Source organism: Hemicordylus capensis, chromosome 3 (genome assembly GCF_027244095.1).
Source record: "Hemicordylus capensis ecotype Gifberg chromosome 3, rHemCap1.1.pri, whole genome shotgun sequence".
In the NCBI taxonomy this organism is placed as follows: Eukaryota; Metazoa; Chordata; class Lepidosauria; order Squamata; family Cordylidae; genus Hemicordylus; species Hemicordylus capensis.
This window is the reverse complement of record NC_069659.1, coordinates 88,829,348-88,846,964: the sequence shown is the minus strand read 5'-3', so window position 1 is coordinate 88,846,964 and position 17,617 is coordinate 88,829,348. Positions and strand designations below refer to the sequence as shown.

General features: G+C 41.0%; 1 protein-coding gene across 8 annotated transcripts in view; it reads right to left on the bottom strand.

Moving 5' to 3' along the window:
• The window catches only part of ITSN1 (intersectin 1), a 197,407-nt gene that overhangs the window by 146,829 nt on the left and 32,961 nt on the right, over positions 1-17,617 (bottom strand). For all 8 annotated transcript variants that reach the window (XR_008319130.1, XM_053307557.1, XM_053307556.1 and 5 more), the window contains exons 2-3: positions 6,413-6,472; positions 4,652-4,744 (exon numbers count right to left, since the gene is read on the bottom strand). Coding sequence is in view for 7 of the 8 variants with exons in the window: in XM_053307557.1 (XP_053163532.1) it covers positions 4,652-4,744; positions 6,413-6,440 (121 nt within the window). In the remaining variant the exon portion in view is untranslated. The remainder of the gene's footprint in view (positions 1-4,651; positions 4,745-6,412; positions 6,473-17,617) is intronic.

Sequence of the window (17,617 nt, the reverse complement as noted above, 5' to 3'; positions counted from 1 at the left end):
CCTTTGGACTATGGGGTGCCACAGGGATCTATTCTGTCCCCCATGCTGTTTAACATCTACTTGAAACCTCTGGGGAGAGGTCATCCATAGGTTTGGGCTGCAGTACCATCAGTATACTGATAACACCCGGTTCCACCTATCTTTTAAGTCAGCAGATACCAGGGAGGCAGTGGATGCTCTGAACCATGTTCTGGAGGCTGTACTAGACTGGATGGGGGCAAACAAGCTGAAACTTAATCCAGGTAAGATAGAAGGACTCTGGGTTGGTAAAACCGATTATCCAAGTAATGAGGTAAATCTGGTCTTGGACGGGGTCACACACCCTCTGAAAGACAAAGTCGGCAGCTTGGGTGTGCTTCTGGACCCAACGCTGTCCTTGGAGGCACAGGTGGAAGCGGTGTGCAGAGGTGCCTTTTACCAGCTATGCCAGCTGCAACCCAACTTGGAGAAGTCGGACCTGACCTCAGTCACTCTTGCTTTGGTAATGTCCAGATTTGACTACTGCAATGCGCTCTACGTGGGGCTACCCTTGAAGACTGTTCAGAAGCTTCAGCTGGTCCAGAATGCTGCCGCAAGGATGCTCATGGGTGCAAATCACTTCATGAGTATTACACTCATCCTGTGTCAGCTTCATTGGCTACCAGTCTGCTTCCGGGCTAGATTTAAGGTGCTGGTATTGAGCTATAAAGCCCTATACAGCTTGGGGCTGGAGTACCTGTCAGACCCCATTCACCCATATGAACCTGCCAGGGCCCTCCGCTCGTCATCTCAGGCCCTGCTCATGACCCCGCCACTAACAGAGATCTGACTGACAGGGACTAGAGACAGCCTTTTTGGTTGTGGCCCCTCAGCTTTGGAATGCCCTCCCTGAAGAGCTTCACCATGCTTCCTCTCTCAGTGTTTTTAAGAAACAACTAAAAACATACCTTTTTAAAGAGGCTTTTTAATGTTTCACTTGTAGTGTATATCTGTTAGGTTCTTTAGTTTTTATAATTCTTAGTTTTTAGCTTTAAGACTTTAATTTGGAATTTTAAAAGCTAATTTTGATTGTAGTTTTAGCTTGGATTTTTAACTTGTTTAATTTGGTTAATTTTATTAGTCTAATAAATGATAAATAATATATTGTAACTGTTTTATAAATTTTGTGAACCACCCTGAGCAGTAATGTACTGGAGGAGCGGAGTATAAATGTTTTAAATAAATAAATGAAATGAAATGAAATGAAATGAAATGAAAAAGCTGCTGCCCCCTATCCCCAGAGACCTCCCCACCTTCACCTGAGCCCCGCTCCTACTTCTCCCCGCAGGAGCAGCACCAGTTGATCGGGCCCTTCCTCACTGCGACCACCACCATGGTCGCTTATTCCTCTCAGGCAACTGACAGGCTTGGGCCCATCCCTCGCCCTTCCTTCTTTCTCTCTTCTCCTTTCTCCCCCCCCCTTTCTCTCTCCACCACTCGCGCTTCCCCTGTCTTTCTTCCCCTCCCTTCTTTCTCTCTCCCTGAGTTAACAGATCTTGTTCATCTTGTTTCCTCATCTAATTCACACAACGGCAGCCTCCTTCTCCTGGAAGGGCTCTTTCCTCCCTCATGGCCCCTCTCTTTACAAACCCATGCCCACTATATATCCCCCCCTCTACAATCAAGAACATCTTCCGACCAGTAACAGTTGCATTCCAACTGTCCTTAACCATCACAGTCTCTTCCTCCCTAACTCCATATGGAATCCCCACTGCCCAATCACCATGGTGTCACAGGCTCCACCTCCTCATCTGCATATGGAATCCCCACTGCCCAATCAACCATGGTGCCACAGGCTCCTCCTACTCCCTATCTGCATATGGAATCCCCGCTGCCCAATCACCATGGTGCTTCTGCTCACGAACTCTCGCGAGAGCTGCCACACACAGGATTAGCCACTATACTCAGGATTAGCCATGGGTATGCCTTAGAGAATTATAATTTTATTTTTATATTTTTATATTATATTTATTTTTTACATACACACACAACATTAACCACCACCATTTTGTAAGTACCACATCTCTATGCAATTTTCAAATATGCTCTTTAGTGCTTCATATACATTATTCCAGTAATCTTCACAACAGTCATACAGGAGAACCTTGTTATTTCTGGAACCGTTATCCGTAGGGTGTCTCACTGACACCCGTTTTTCAGTATCCACGAATGCGAAAGAGTTAAAACCTTTCCACATATCCGTGGTTCCTAGAGGGCCGGAAGTGGTCGTGGAGTTCACTTCCACCCACCATTTTGTCTCCAGGGAGCCATTTTGTGGCTCCTTTCCTTATAGCCCCCCCACTTTCCTGTGATTTTAGGGGGGGGAGCATCCTGACACATGGAGTGATTCCTGGCCACATACAGACCCCGCAGAGCACGGCACAGTAAGTTTTTTCACATTTTGCCATTATTTCATGTTTTCCCTCCACTAATGACTCATTAATTGCCATTATGTTATTTGCAGCAGTATACGAGAAATTGAACCCCTCAAATAACGCGATTCTCCAGTATATGGCAGGTCAGTACTATTATCCCATATACACCAAAGGGGGGGGGTAGATAACGGGAAGATTTAGGAGCCTGACCAATATGATTTTGCTACAGAGGAAATTCACAACTCAGACTCATAGCCACTATGCTACATTAGCTAAACCCCACCCCACAACAGAGTGATATGATAGTACAGCCACAATAAAACTACATTCTGTTAGTCATGTACAATGACTATTACAGAGACACTATTTTTAAGAACTGCTGAAGGAGAAACAGATTACGAAATGCACATCACTACAAACGGAAATGTCCTCACTTTAGTAAAAAAGAAATCCACCCTACATTAGTATCAGTTTAGATAGGAGAAAGGGAAACATAAGGTTCCTGCTGTTCAGTCCATTTCAACGGCTCTTTCATTATGTGCTTTGTGAAAGCAAGGATGCAAGCACTTTCTCCACAGGAAAGCATTCTTACTAACACATGATTTTTCATGAATTTGTAAGACAAGCATCAATATACAGACCCAACACTATTTTCAGCCAAAGACATATGGCTAAAAGACACAGCCACACAGAATAATGCAACTACTGGGGCCTGCCCACTCTTTACATTCTAGGGGGAAATCCCAAACTATATAGTGTTTGGCATACATATGCCCTTCCCCCTCTAACCATCAGTCATCCTAACCATCCAATTAAAACCTGATTCCTCTGAGAACAGATAAAGTAGACAAACACAAAGCAAAAACTAGTTCACTTGTATAAGGGGGACTTCTAAAAAGTTGAGATTTCTCCTGAAAATGTAATGAATCCATCAGCCTAAGAGATGACGAGTCCTGATTCCTGCTTCTGTTTTCCCATGCTGCTGTCAGGCCTCTCTGCCTTCACTGGCTCATTTGGGAGACACACATGGATGGGTACATAGCAGTGGTTGCTCTTTACTCAGTGTGCACAGTGCACTGAACCCCTATCTCAAAAGAAAATACACAAAGAAAGAAACAGTACACATTTATTTTTAATGGGTGTGGGAGGTTACCCTCAGGATGGTGTCTGGTAATCTCAAGATAATTTTTGTCTCCAACTAACATGAGACACCAGGGAAAGAGGAAGAGGAGCAATTCACAACATGGTGTACCACAGCATTACAGAAAAATATGGAATGGTAATACCAAAGGAGCAGTAATTTGTGGAAAGGGAAACCTTTTTGGAGGGAGGTAGGAGGGTTGGTGACTAGACACCCACCTCTTAAGTACAATGCAGAAGTGGGTTTGTGAATGGGGCAAGATGCTTGTCTCCATCAAGTCTAGCATTATGTTTCCAACAGAAGACAGCTAAACACATCTGGGAGACTTATAAGCAAGCAAGGCATGGGGAAATATGATCCCTGGTTTATCCCCCAGCAGCTGGTATTCACAGCCTCTGAACAAGAATGCTCCACTTAGCTGGCAGGGCTGATAAGGAGTATGAATAGAGGGAGTCAGGGTGGAGCAAGCAGAAATAACTTTGGATAGGAGCAACCGAGGGACAGTATAATAGGAGTGGCCTGGCAGGTTGGGTAGATCTTGTAGCAATTCCACCTTTGGGAGGTACCAGTCACCCCTTGTACATATGAAGGTTGCCTCTCTTCCCTCTCATGTCTGCAACAGTCTGCTCCTCCCTCGGAAGTGAGGGGGAAGATGCAGGATGCAAACTAACAAATATCAAAAGACACATTTTCCCCATGCCTGGAAGGCAAAAGGCAACTGTATCTGCAAAAGTGTGCATGCTTCAATTCCCAGGGCCTCAACTTAACACCAACAACATTCCCTTTCTAGAACTATTTGACTCAAATGATAAAAAGGTGAGTCAGGCCTTGAAAAAACTCAGGATATGAGCCTTGGAATGCAAATGTTGCACAGCAATTAACTTGGTCTTTGTGTCTTCTCTCATTTGAATTCTTTAGTGCTTCAGGCAACCTCTGCAACAATATCAAAAAAAGTTAGTGCCCGACTGGCTGGCTGTGTCTTTGCCTTGCCTTCTTTTAACATGAAAGAGCTAGCTGGTCACTTGGAGACCCAGCCTGGGGTAACTGCTACTCACACCAGGGAAGCAGCAAGTTACATGATTGTGTTAAAGGGATCATGTGACAACTATAACATTACCAGTGATAAATCCAGATATTGGTTTCAAACTGTGGAACTGTTGATCATGTTTAGCTCTTTCTTCCACAGTTACAGCCCAGATGTCCAGGTTACCTAAGTCACAAGGGGGGGGGGGGAGAAGAGATATGGTGAACAAAACAAAATGTTTTTATAAATAATAGCAGCACCATTTTGTTTATTATTATTATTTATTATTTATTTATTACATTGATAAGCCGGCCCATCCAGAGGCTCTGGGTGGTGTACAATAACTATTTGAAAAGACATAAAACCCACAATTCAAACACAATGCTAAAAACTATATAAAAACAATTCAAAAATGAATAAAACCATTTAAAACCAATTAAAATACTTTTTAAAAAACAACACCTTTGAAGGCCAGGTCAAACAAATAGGTTTTTAGGGCTCTCTTAAAGGCCTTAAATCTTAATTTTTTTCCAGCAGATTTTGTAACATCTAAACACTGCTGAACTTTTGGGGCCGGCGGGGGGGTGGGGGAGAAACCCAACCAACAATGTGGTCTAAGCAATGCAAGGGGTACAGAAACAGGGACATTCTGTAAGAGGTACTGGCAAGTCAACTTCATGGAGGTCCTCACTGCAGATCTGTTCATATAGCAAGAAGGTGACAGCAGAGGCAGCAAGCTACACAGTCAGACAACACTTACTGCTGAAGGTCAGGGGTCTACACATTGTTGCCAGGTTTCTCAATGGTGACCATCATTTTAATTTAATGGTGACCAACAGGAAAAGCTTCTTAATATTCCACCTAAAGGTTTTTTTAAGCCACTGGCAGAACAGGAAAACAGACACTGCTCTTTCAAAATGGCAACAGGATGCATCTTATGAGAAAAAGCAGCATAACGGCTGTGTTGGAGAGGAGAGGTTGCTACAACTCAAACTGCACCTGCTGGTTCTCTCTTGTAAAGTTTTCTCAATGGGCAGAAGGTACAAAAAGGTTACACACTCTGGGCATGCACAGGAGAATTGCAACCTTAGTCCCTGCTTTCTGGAGAAAAGAATGAAAAATGGACTCAGCTGGATTGCAGAGGACTACAAAAATAGGGCAACTGTAGGACAAACTCTGCCCCTGCCCCACTTGAAGCCCAAGAAAAGGTTGAGACTCATTTTAACAATGGGCAACAAAAGCATTGCTAAAGTCCAGCCCTCAAATGCAAGCCCCAGCCTTCCTCTCCAGAGGCAATGGAAAATCTGACACTGGATGGCAGAGATCAGCCAATCCCTACCTTCCCTCCAACTTGGGGCTGAAAAGGGGTTAGGAATATTTTCTGCAGTTGTACTGTGTCCACCAAACCTCAGCACAATTGTGGGGTCAATTCCTGCCCCCCTCAGTTCTAAGCTGAAGAGGAAAGCTAGATGTCATCTCATCAGTCTCACCAGAGAATGAGGAAGGCCAGCAAACAGGTAGCACACTGGCCTCCCCTCAGTTTTGGCATAACCCTGCCCAAACCTTGTATAATGTGACTGTGTCAGGTCACATGGTGTACAGAGTTATAGGTAGTTTGGGCTGGATCTGCTTCCAACCATCACCACTTCCAACAATCCCCCATGGACACTTCACCACACAAGCATTTCCAACCGATATGGTTGCACACTAAGATGCTGAACAAGATTTGAGGCTCCTCAAATCCAACTCATTCATGCATATATTCTGTACAGTTTCAATATTCTATACTACTTAAACATTTTTTTGAAATAAAGTTTATACTTTAAAACTAAACAAACATTTATTAATACTTACCCCCAAAAGGTGTTGGAAACTGAGCCATGGTTCAATCACCTTTAACTTGCTAATAGATGCCTGAAATAAAGAGTAGTGCATTGAGACAGATATACAACAGCAGCATTTTATTTTAGGGGCATTTTAGTGTTATACTATAAAATTTTAGGGATCACATTTTCTACAAATGCTGGTGTCAGGTAAATATAACCAAGGTAACATATTTGCTAAATTGTTATTAAATAACTTCTATCTCCCTGCTTCACAATGCAGTACCATTCCCCAAGAGCACAACACTTCTCCAAACTGAGGAGAATAAAGCTGAGGCAACTGATTGCGATGAAGTGGTGAGAGGACAACAGTGGATAGAGACAGGGGCCCAGGAGGGTGATGCTGCTGCTTTAAAGGTGCCACCTCAGCTTAGTGGCAAGGCCCCATTAGTTCCTAATCATCATAAACCCAGCCACCCACACTAAGCTGAGGCTGCATCCTTTAAAGGGGCATCTCAGCCTCCTGGAGCCCTGCCTTTGTCCACTGCTACCATTCCACCAGTTCATCACCATCATGCCTCAGCTCTTGTACCACTCTTTTTAAAAAGCTGTTTGTTTCTTCAGCAACAGAAACCATTTTCACCTTAGGGATGTGCATGGATCCAGTTTCGTGCACTGGTTCAGCACCCAACCAGTTCGGATGAGATCTGAACCGCTACAGCGCCATGGGGAGGGGAGTGACAAGCAAGAGCTTTTAAACAAGAGAAAGAGAGAGAGAGTAGGTCCTTACCTGCTCTCTGCCATTCCGTGTAGCTTCCTGCTGGGTCGGCGCTTGTCCCAAGAATCCATGCATGCACAGATACCATGTGCATGCTGGTGCTGCGTGTGGGTTCTTGGGACAAGCACTGCCTCAGGAAGCTGCATGGGATGGCGGAGAGCAGATAAGGCTCTGCTCTGCTCTCCTCCTTTTTAAAAGCTCTCACTCATCGCTCCCCTACCCGTGGTGCCAAACTAGTGCACAAACTTCACTTCATGCACATCTCTATTCCACCTACTCTGACGTCTAGGCTTGGAACAAGGAATGATTTGCGCCTTCATGTCACTAGAATGAGAAATGTTCAGAAAATACAGCGCAATCAGTTCTTTCAACAGATCAGGAGGCAGACATATTTCCTTGAATAACACTTGCCTATTCACAGTGCATGACTCTGGTTTAATTTTATAAGCATTAGAGACCATATTCTAGAATATTAGAAAGCTGTCTGACTTCATTTTTCCATCAGTAAACTCTGGTGAGATTAATATGCTATTTCACACAAAAACTTTCAAATTCATTCAGACACACCACCCAAAAGCCTAGGTATATTCATTATGCATCCAGAGGCAGTCAATTTGAGAGACCTATTAGTCTCAAGTCAAGTGTAGCATAGGTATATTTAAGTTTAAATGCCCTGAAGGAACTGATGAATCACTGAAAGCAAACCACAAGAAAATGTACATTGCTAGGTAGAGAGGCACCTCATACACAGTTACCATTATGAAAAGACAGCACAATAATGTGCGAGCAGCTGGAGTCTGTACAGGTGATACAAGAAACCATGGACAAAGAGAAAGAAGAAGATGCCAGGTGGATAAAGCAGGATCTTATTAATAACTGAAGAGGAAGATGGAGCAATTAAAAGTATTTTCAATTCAACAAGTATAAATGGACTAAACAGTCCATTCAAGAGGAACAAGACTTTTCTAAAATTTGTTTTCAAGAAACTCATAAAAAGGGATAATGTAAATTCGTTGGAATGTCACTGACTTGGTCAAATATTTGCTGCATCAGGGGATAAGAAGAAAAATGGGGTTGTGAAATAGATTTTTAAAAATTGACATGGACTGTAGAGAAGCAGATTCTCACAAGGAAGGTAGATTTATTAGAGAGAGAGAGAGAGAGAGAGAGAGAGAGTGAGTTTTTATTTCGGTCATTGAACAGTAAATAAAAACGATTACAGCACATCCACATGCATTTTACAAATATTCTAACAAAACTTTGCCATTCCAAAGGTGATCTCAACATTGGCGTTAGTTAAAAGTTAAGATAATAATCCTCAGTACGACCAGTGAAATTTTCCAACAAAGGACCAATTAATCTTTGGCGTATATCTCTATAAAAATCACAATATAATATAACATGAGAAGTAGTCTCATACCTCCGGAGCCACACAGACAAAATCTCAAGGAAAGCAGTATGCCTTTGCATCTACCCTCTAAGACCGCCGTGGGGAGTGCATTAACCCGCACTATTGTAAGAGCAGGTCTAAATTTAGGGACAAGAACCTCACTGAGGTAATTTGCTGGTGTGCAGTTGATAAATTGATTCCCTATATAGATACCACTTCTAATGCCCACCTCTTCCTTGAAGTTCCATATCCAGGATATGTTGCTTTACCACCTTCTTGGCCTGATCCAATCCTAAATGCCTGCCTGGAAGCGGTAATGGGCTGGATGAGGGAGAATAAACTGAAGCTGAATCCAGATAAGGCTGAGGTACTTATTGTGCGGGGTCAGAACTCCAGAGATGATTTTGATCTACCTGTTCTAGATGGGGTCACACTCCCCCAAAAGGAACAGGTTCACAGTCTGGGAGTACGTCTGGATCCACACTTCTCCCTGGTTTCTCAGGTTGAGGCGGCAGCCAGGGGTGCTTTCTATCAGCTCCAGCTGATACGCCAGCTGCATCCGTTTCTCGAGATCAATGTCCTCAAAACAGTGGTACATCTGTTGGTAACCTCCAGACTTGACTTTTGTAATGCACTCTACATGGGGCTGCCTTTGTACGTAGTCCGGAAACTTCAGTTGGTTCAGAATGCGGCAGCCAGGTTGGTCTCTGGGTCATCTCAGAGAGACCATGTTACTCCTTTGATGATGGAGTGACACTGGCTGCCAATAGGTTTCTGGGCAAAATACAAAGTGCTAGTTATAAGTTAGTTATAAAGCCCTAAACGGCTTAGGCCCTGGATATTTAAGAGAGTGCCTTCTTCAATATGAGCCCCACTACCCATTGAGGTCATCTGAGGAGGTCCATCTCCCGTTACTGCCAACTCGTCTGATGGCTACACAGAGACAGGCCTTCTCGGTTGCTGCCCCAAGATTGTGGAATGCACTCCCCACTAAGATACGATCCTCCCCATCTCTGGCAATTTTTAAAAACATCTAAAAACCGATCTTTTTAACCAAGCTTTCTCAGCCTTTTAAAATTTGTTGGTTTTAATTTTTTGATTGATTTTAAATTGTTGAATTGTTTTAACGTTTTATGTGTGTTTTAATTGTTTTATGTTAACCGCCCAGAGACGAAAGTTTGGGTGGTATATAAATGTGATGAATAAATGAATAAATGAATAAATAAATAAAGTCCCTCTGGAGAAAGCCATAATCGGATAATTTATTAGGCACCAAAGACTTCCATTTAAATTTAAACCTATCCGCCATAATTAAGGAAGCTAAACCCACTTGTGCAAAGACCAATTTTAGCTAAAACATAAGAATGCAGTGCCAGTAGCAGGTCTCTAGCCTAATAAGCCCAATCTCCTGTCTAATTGAAGCGTTGGGCACACAGCACAGGACTTGCAATATACTTCTGATAAATGTAGATTGTATGGCTTCTAACAGAGCAAAGTTATTAAAAGGTCCTAATTGGGATCCATATAAAAGTAAGGGGTACACTTTAGCAACAAAAAGCCTAATTTATGCAGGTATAAATACGGCCCCACATGTAAAATGATATGATTTAATTTTATGTGTAACAATTTGGGTAGACTGCCCGATGGAATTGAGATGGGCATTCCTGGAACCAGCTGAGTGAAAGATTACACCCAGGTATTTGAAGGAGTTAACCTGATCAATGTTGTGGCCATGCATAACCCAATTATATAGCCTAGGACGCTTGGCAAAGACCATTATCTTCGTTTTGCTATTTCACTTTTCTCCTCAGCCCAAAAACTGGTAAAAAGATTGAGGGCATGTTTAAATCCTATAGGCGTCTGAGACATTATAGCCAAGTCGTCGGCGTAGAGTAGAATGGAAATATGCCTGTTAGCTATCTTTGCTAGATGTAAAGAGGGGGTGAATAAGCAGGAGACCACCGGGTTACTATAGATGCTGAATAAGATGGGCACAAGAATGCAGCCCTGTCTTACCCATCTGAGTGTTGGAATCTCTGGAGATAACTGGCCATTTGGGTTACAACGAACACTCAAACGAGTGTTCCTGTACAGACTGATAATTAGCATGAGTAATCTTTTATTCATCTTAAGCGCTTCCAGTTTTTGCAAGAGTCCCTCTCTGGAGATACACACATGGACAAATGTGTTGGTACCCCTCCACAAAAAAAGAAGAACCCACAGTTGTCTCTGAAATAACTTGAAACTGACAAACGTAATTGGCACCCATCATTGTTTAGTCTGCATTTAACAAAAATCAGACTTTGCTTTAGAGTTTTGATGCAACAGAATATTTCAAATAATATCACAAATGAAAATGGCATGGACAAAATTGATGGGGCCCTTAACCTAATATTTTGTTGCACAACCTTTAGAGCCAATCGCTGCAAACAAGCTATTCCTGTAGCTCTCAATGAGACATCTGCACCTGTCAACAGGTAGTTTAGCCCACCTTTCCTGAGCAAACTGCTCCATGTGTGTCAGGTTTGAAGGGTGCCTTCTCCAGACTGCATGTTTCAGTTCTTTCCATAGATGTTCGATAGGATTCAAATCAGGGCTCACAGAAAGCCACTTCAGAATAGTCCACTGTTATGTTCTTTGCCAATCTTGGGTGCTTTTAGCTGTGTGTTTTGGGTCATTATCCTGTTGGAGGATCCCTGACCTGCGACTGAGACAGTTTTCTGACACTGGGCAGTACGTTTCACTCCAGAATGTCTTGATAGTCTTGAGATTTTATTGTTCCCTGCACAGACTCAAGGCAACTCGTGCCAGATGCAGCAAAGCAGCCCCAAAACATCACTGACCCTCCTCCATGTTTCACAGTAGGTATGGTGTTCTTTTCTTTGAAAGCTTCATTTTTTCGTCTGTGGACATAGAGCTGATGTGACTTGCCAAAAAGCTCCAGTTTTGTCTCATCTGTCCAAAGGACATTCTCCCAGAAGCATTGTGGCTTGTCAAAATGCATTTTAGCAAATTCCAGTCTGGGTTTTTTTGTTTTTCTTTTGAACGGTGGAGTCTTCCTGGGTCTTCTTCCATTGAGTCCACTGTCACTCAAAAAACAATGGATGGTACAATCAGACACTGATGGACCTTGTCCTTAGAGTTCAGCTTGTATCTCTTTGGAAGTTGTCCTTGGCTTTTTGTCTACCATTCTCACTATCCTTCTGCCCATTCTGGGGTCGATTTTCCTCTTGCGGCCACATCTAGGGAGGTTGGCTACAGTCCCATGGACCTTGAACTTCTTAATCATATTTGCAACTGTTGCCACAGGAACATCAAACTGCTTGGAGATGGTCTTATAGCCTTTGCCTTTAACATGCTTGTCTATAATTTTCTTTCTGATCTCCTCAGACAACTCCCTCCTTTGCTTTCTCTGCTCCATGTTCATTGTGGGACACACGATGATACCAAACAGTAGAGTGACTACTTTTCTCTATTTAAATAGGCTGAATGACTGATTGCACGATTGGGGACATGTGTGTCACTAATTAAAGAAAACAGCTAATTTGAAAAATCATTCTAATCCAATTATTTATGATCTTTTCTAAGGGTACCAACAAATGTGTCCAGGCCACTTAAGAATATCTTTGTAGAATAAGCAATACTTTATCTTTTTTCACAACTGCTTTGCTTTACTTCATGACATATCAAAGGCATGCAGGTATACATGGGACAATTGCTTTTCATTTAATCGCTTTTCAGGAGGCATAAAACACTTTTTCAATGAGCTGTAAGGGTACCAACAAATTTGTCCATGTGTGTAGAAACAAATGCAGCCTTTAGATCAATAAAGGCAACGTGAGGTGCAGAACCTGGATTTCATGTGTATTTCTCATCTAGGAATTGCAGTTATTATTCTTAGATTCCAAACACCAAGTAGCAAACTGACAATAGCCTCAATTAATGCTCCAAATAATAATAAAACAAAGTTTTATGAGGGTTTTTTCCAATCTCTGTTGGATATTTTAGAAGGAGATATTTTGATTTTCTATGTCATTATTATCGTTGGTTGATGAATGGAGGTATAAATATCCATTAGAAAAAGGATATACTTTCTTCTCAGCACCCCATAAGACATATTTGAGAATCAATATGTGTTGGGTTTCAATGTTACCTACACTTTTATTTATTTATTTTTATTTAACATATTTTTATACCGCCCAAAACATACATCTCCAGGAGGTTTACAACAGAAGACGTGGATGTGGCTCCACTGACATATGCGGATAATAACCCGATAATTGTGAAGCTGAAAAAAGAAAGTCCTTCTCCAAGAAGATGGAGATTAAATAATAGTTTAATACTACAAGGAGAAATTAAGCAGAAATGCCAATTTGAATTGGAAAGTTTCTTTCAAACTAATATGACAGATGTCCCGTTATTCTTAATTTGGGATATGAGCAAAGCTTTTATGAGAGCTTTTCATTGAAATCAACAATTTCATTGGCTTCCTACAGAAATGAAGCTCTGTGAAAGCAGAAAGAAACCTTAGTAAAAGAGTTACAATAGCTTGAACCGAGACATAAACAGAACCCCAGAGAGGAGATTTTGCAAAATATGAAAGAGCTTTGTAAACAAGTAGATTTCCTGGATACTAAAGAGACTTATTTCAAAAAATGAATTTTACCAAACAGAAATATTTCGAGAAGGGTAATAAACCAGACAAATTACTGGTGCACCAACTGAGAAAAGAGCAAGAGAAGAGGACTCTTTCTTCAATATGGAATGGCAAAGAATTCGTTTCGACTGTGGATGAGATGACAGAACAATTTGTGGAGTATTATTCTTGACTGTACAAAACTAAAATGCCAAATAAAGATAAGATTAAGCAATATTTAGACAATTCACAAATTAAAGAGCTTACAGAGCAGCAAAGAGAGATGTTAATCAAACCAATTAAAGAGGGAGAGACTAGAGAGCTGATACAGGGGTTAAAACCAAATAAGTTGTCAGGCCCAGATGGGTTTTTGGCACTCTACTACGAGACTTTTAAAGATATACTGGTTAAACCAATGACTCAGTTAATGAATGAAATAATACATTGTCATAGTATACCTACACATGGCAAGAAGCTTATATTGATTCACAAAGAGGGACAAGATCCAACACATCCTGAATCTTACAGACCCATTTCAATATCAAATGTGGATTATAAACTCTTTGCGGCTATTTTGGTGGCAAGACTGAAGAGACTTTTAACAAATATAATACATCCTGGTTTAGTCCCAAAGAGATATATGAAAGGTAACTTACGATATATTTTGAATGCTATTGAGAATATCACTGCAGGGGAAAATAAGGCAGTGATCATTTTTCTTGATGCTGAGAAGGCATTTGACAATTTGGAATGGCAATTTATGTTAAAAGTGCTCAAAAAGATGAACTGTGGGTTGAATTTTATTTTCTGGATTCAGAGTATCTACTGGGAGCAGACAGCAAAAGTAGTGAATAGGGCAATTTCCAAGACATGCACTGTAACTAAAGGAACAAGACAGGGGTGCTTACTTTCTCCTTTATTGTTTATTCTGGTTTTAGAACCATTAGCGTGGGAGATACGACAAGAAAATAGAATTTCAGGAATTAAGATGGCCAGGCAAGTACATAAAATAAAGTTATATGCAAATGATGTGGTACTTACCCAACCAAAGTGATATAATGGAGAAAATTCAGCAGTATGAGAAGTTTCTGGATATATATTGAACAACAGCAAGACACAGATGGTAACATGGAATATTAAAGATGAAAAATGGAAAAAATTGGAAGAAAGAATAGGATTCCAGCTCAGTGTTAAACCAGTAAAATATCTGGAGATTAATGTAATGGCAGCTAAAAGTAAAGTTTGCCATCAAGTTGATTTCGACTCCTGGCACCCACAGAGCCCTGTGGTTTTCTTTTGGTAGGAGGGGCTGACCACTGCCTCCTCCCATGCAGTATGAGATGATGCCTTTCAGCATCTTCCTATATCGCTGCTGCCCGATACAGGTGTTTCCCATAGTCTGAGAAACATACCAGTGGGGATTTGAACCAGCAACCTTCTGCGTGTTAGTCAAGCATTTCCTCGCTGCACCACTGACCTGGAAGAATATACTGGCTGACCTGAAAAGATGGGGGAGGGGATCTTTCATGGCTGGGAAGAATAACATTTCAAATGTTACCAACAAGAATTGAAGAGAAAATATTAAATGAGTGGCAAAGACAGATCAACTCTTTTATTTGGGTAAATAAAAAATCCAGAGTGAAATTCAAAATCATGCAAGATGCAAGAGAACATGGAGGACTGGCTATCCCAAATTTGAAATTATATTATCATGCCAGCTGTTTAACATGGTTTACAAAATGGATTAAAGCTCCATACAGATGGATTACAAATATGGAAGGGTCATATATGACCAATGGCCTACATAGGTATTTGTGGACAGATATAAAGAAAGTGGATGTAGAAATTAAAAATCACTCCATTAGGAATAGCTCAATGAAGGTATGGGATAAGTATTAAAAAAGGGTAAGCCCAACATTGTCACCTGTAGCTTCAATATTAAATATATATTTTCACAGAGAAGAACATACAGAACAATTTGATAAATGGAGAGTATATGATTTGCGGAGTCTTATAGTCAGAAGATCAAAAATGAAATCCTTTCAATTTTTAAGTCAAGAGTGGAAAGAAACTCCTTCCTGGTTACTATATTTACAGATCAACAGCAAAACTAATCTATAGAGCCAGCAGAGTGTAGGGGTTAGAGTGTTGGACTAGGACCAGGAAGACCCGAATTCCAATTCCCATTAAACCATGAAATTCACTGGGTGACTCCGGGCCAGTCATGTATCTCTGTCTAACCGACCTCATAGGGTTGTTGTGAGGATAAAAATAACCATGTACACCACTCTGAGCTCCTCGAAGGATATAAATGTATGTATAAATATAAAAATAACCATGTACACCACTGAGCTTCTCAAAGAGCAGGATATAAATGTAATAAATAAATAAACAGAATAATTCAGGAAGAAGTATAGAAGCAAGGTGGGAAATTAAGAGATCTGACAGGATTTGAAATTGTAATAATAAAGAAAGAACACATACTAGGTCTTATATATAAACTTTTATTGACGTATGACTCAGAATCTGAACACGTGAAAGATTGTATGGTAAAATGGATGCAGAACTTTAACAGAACAATAGAGTGGGAATTTCAATGGAAAGTGAATATAAAATTTACAGTGAGTAGTACTCTACGGGAAAATTGGTATAAAATGTACCTGCGTTGGTATATTACTCCAGCAATAATTTTAAAGATGGACAATAACTACCCTGGAGATTGTTAGAAACGTATGGAGCAGACAGGTACTTTTTATCACATGTGGTGGACATGTAAAAAAAAGTTCAAAGGTTTTTTTGGAAAACAATACTTTCTAAGATACAGCAAATTTTGCATACAAGTTTCCTTTTTCTCCTGGAAATTTTCATGTTAAATTTTACTAAACCGCGTATTACTGCAAAACACACTGAACTTTCTTTATATATGATAATGGCAGCAAGAATCCTTTATGCTTCCTGTTGGAAAACAAATTTGATTCTGACTTTAGATTAATGGCATCTCAAACTTTAGGAATATGCATCAATGACCAAAAAGACTGCATAAATTAAAAATAAATCTAAGGACTTTTTATTTCAAATATGGGAACCATTTATTCAACAGACTATATTGCAGGGATTGGTACTTCATCCGAGATTTGACTTTTCTTTGTAGAGGAAATTAATTCAGATAGTAAGAATATCATTTTTGTTATCTTTTAGTTCTGCAATCAATAATTTGGGGTGGGAAGAGACATGTTGGTTGAAGGAATTTAGGTTGACATATATAGACTATATTGAGAATCTTTGTATTTGCTAGGTTTTATTATCTTGGGTTTTTTTCCTTTTCTGTTTCTTATTTCTCTCTATTTATATCATTCTTAAAACAATAAAATATTAAAAAAATAATGCGTGAGCAGAAATATTTGAACACACATTACTCAGAAATGCACACATAAGTTTTGCCTTAAAAAATTTTTTTAATGGTTGTGTGCATTTCTGAGTAAAGCATAAAACATTGCTCAAACTTTCAAAATGAATCAAGTGTCCTGTCTCTGATGCTCACCTTGCACAGTAAGAGAAAACTAGCTTAACCCATGCAGAGCATATGCACGCTAGTACTTGATTTCTCCCATCACCCCCAGCTACAGCCCCCCTCACCTCAGAGATCTCCCCACCCTCACTTGAGCCACACTCCTGTTCCTCCTCCTCCATCTGGTTGCTTCCATCCCCCTCACCCCTCTTAGTCACACCTCCATCCTTTTACTACATACCCCTCACCCCTCTTGGTCGCAGTTGCAGCATTGCTGGCGCCTACTGACCAAGCTACAGCCCCCTATCCCCAGAGACCTCCCCAGCCTCACCTGAGCTCTGCTCCTGCTCCTCCACATAGGAGAAGCAGAAGCAGCAGTTGACTGGGCCCCTTCTTCCTGCCGACACCGCCATGGCCACTCATTCCCCTCAGGCCACTGACAGACTCCGTCCATTCCTTGCCCTCCTGTCTGCAGAGTCTATTGACACTAAGTTTTTAAAAAATATATTCACACTCTTCAAAGTAAGAAGATGCTTATAAGTGCCAAGAAAGGAAATAATTTTAAAGCTTCAAGTCCTGTTTATTAACAATATACCGTCCTCTTAGTCTTTCATAGACTCTGCATTGTTCAATGTGTTAAGATGCCACCACCCTTAGGATAGGAGACTACACATGCGGTGCCTCATTCCAACCGCCATTTTGCTTCGACCATTCACTACCCTGTCATACACACTCTCTTTGAAGGAAGGGATTTTAGATGGCACACACATTTGGGCCTTAATGAGCCCCTGGTGGCGCAGTGGTAAAACTGCCGCCCTGTAACCAGAAGGTTACAAGTTTGATCCTGACCAGGGGCTCAAGGTTGACTCAGCCTTCCATCCTTCCGAGGTCGGTAAAATGAGCTCCGGCTATAAAGCAGTATAT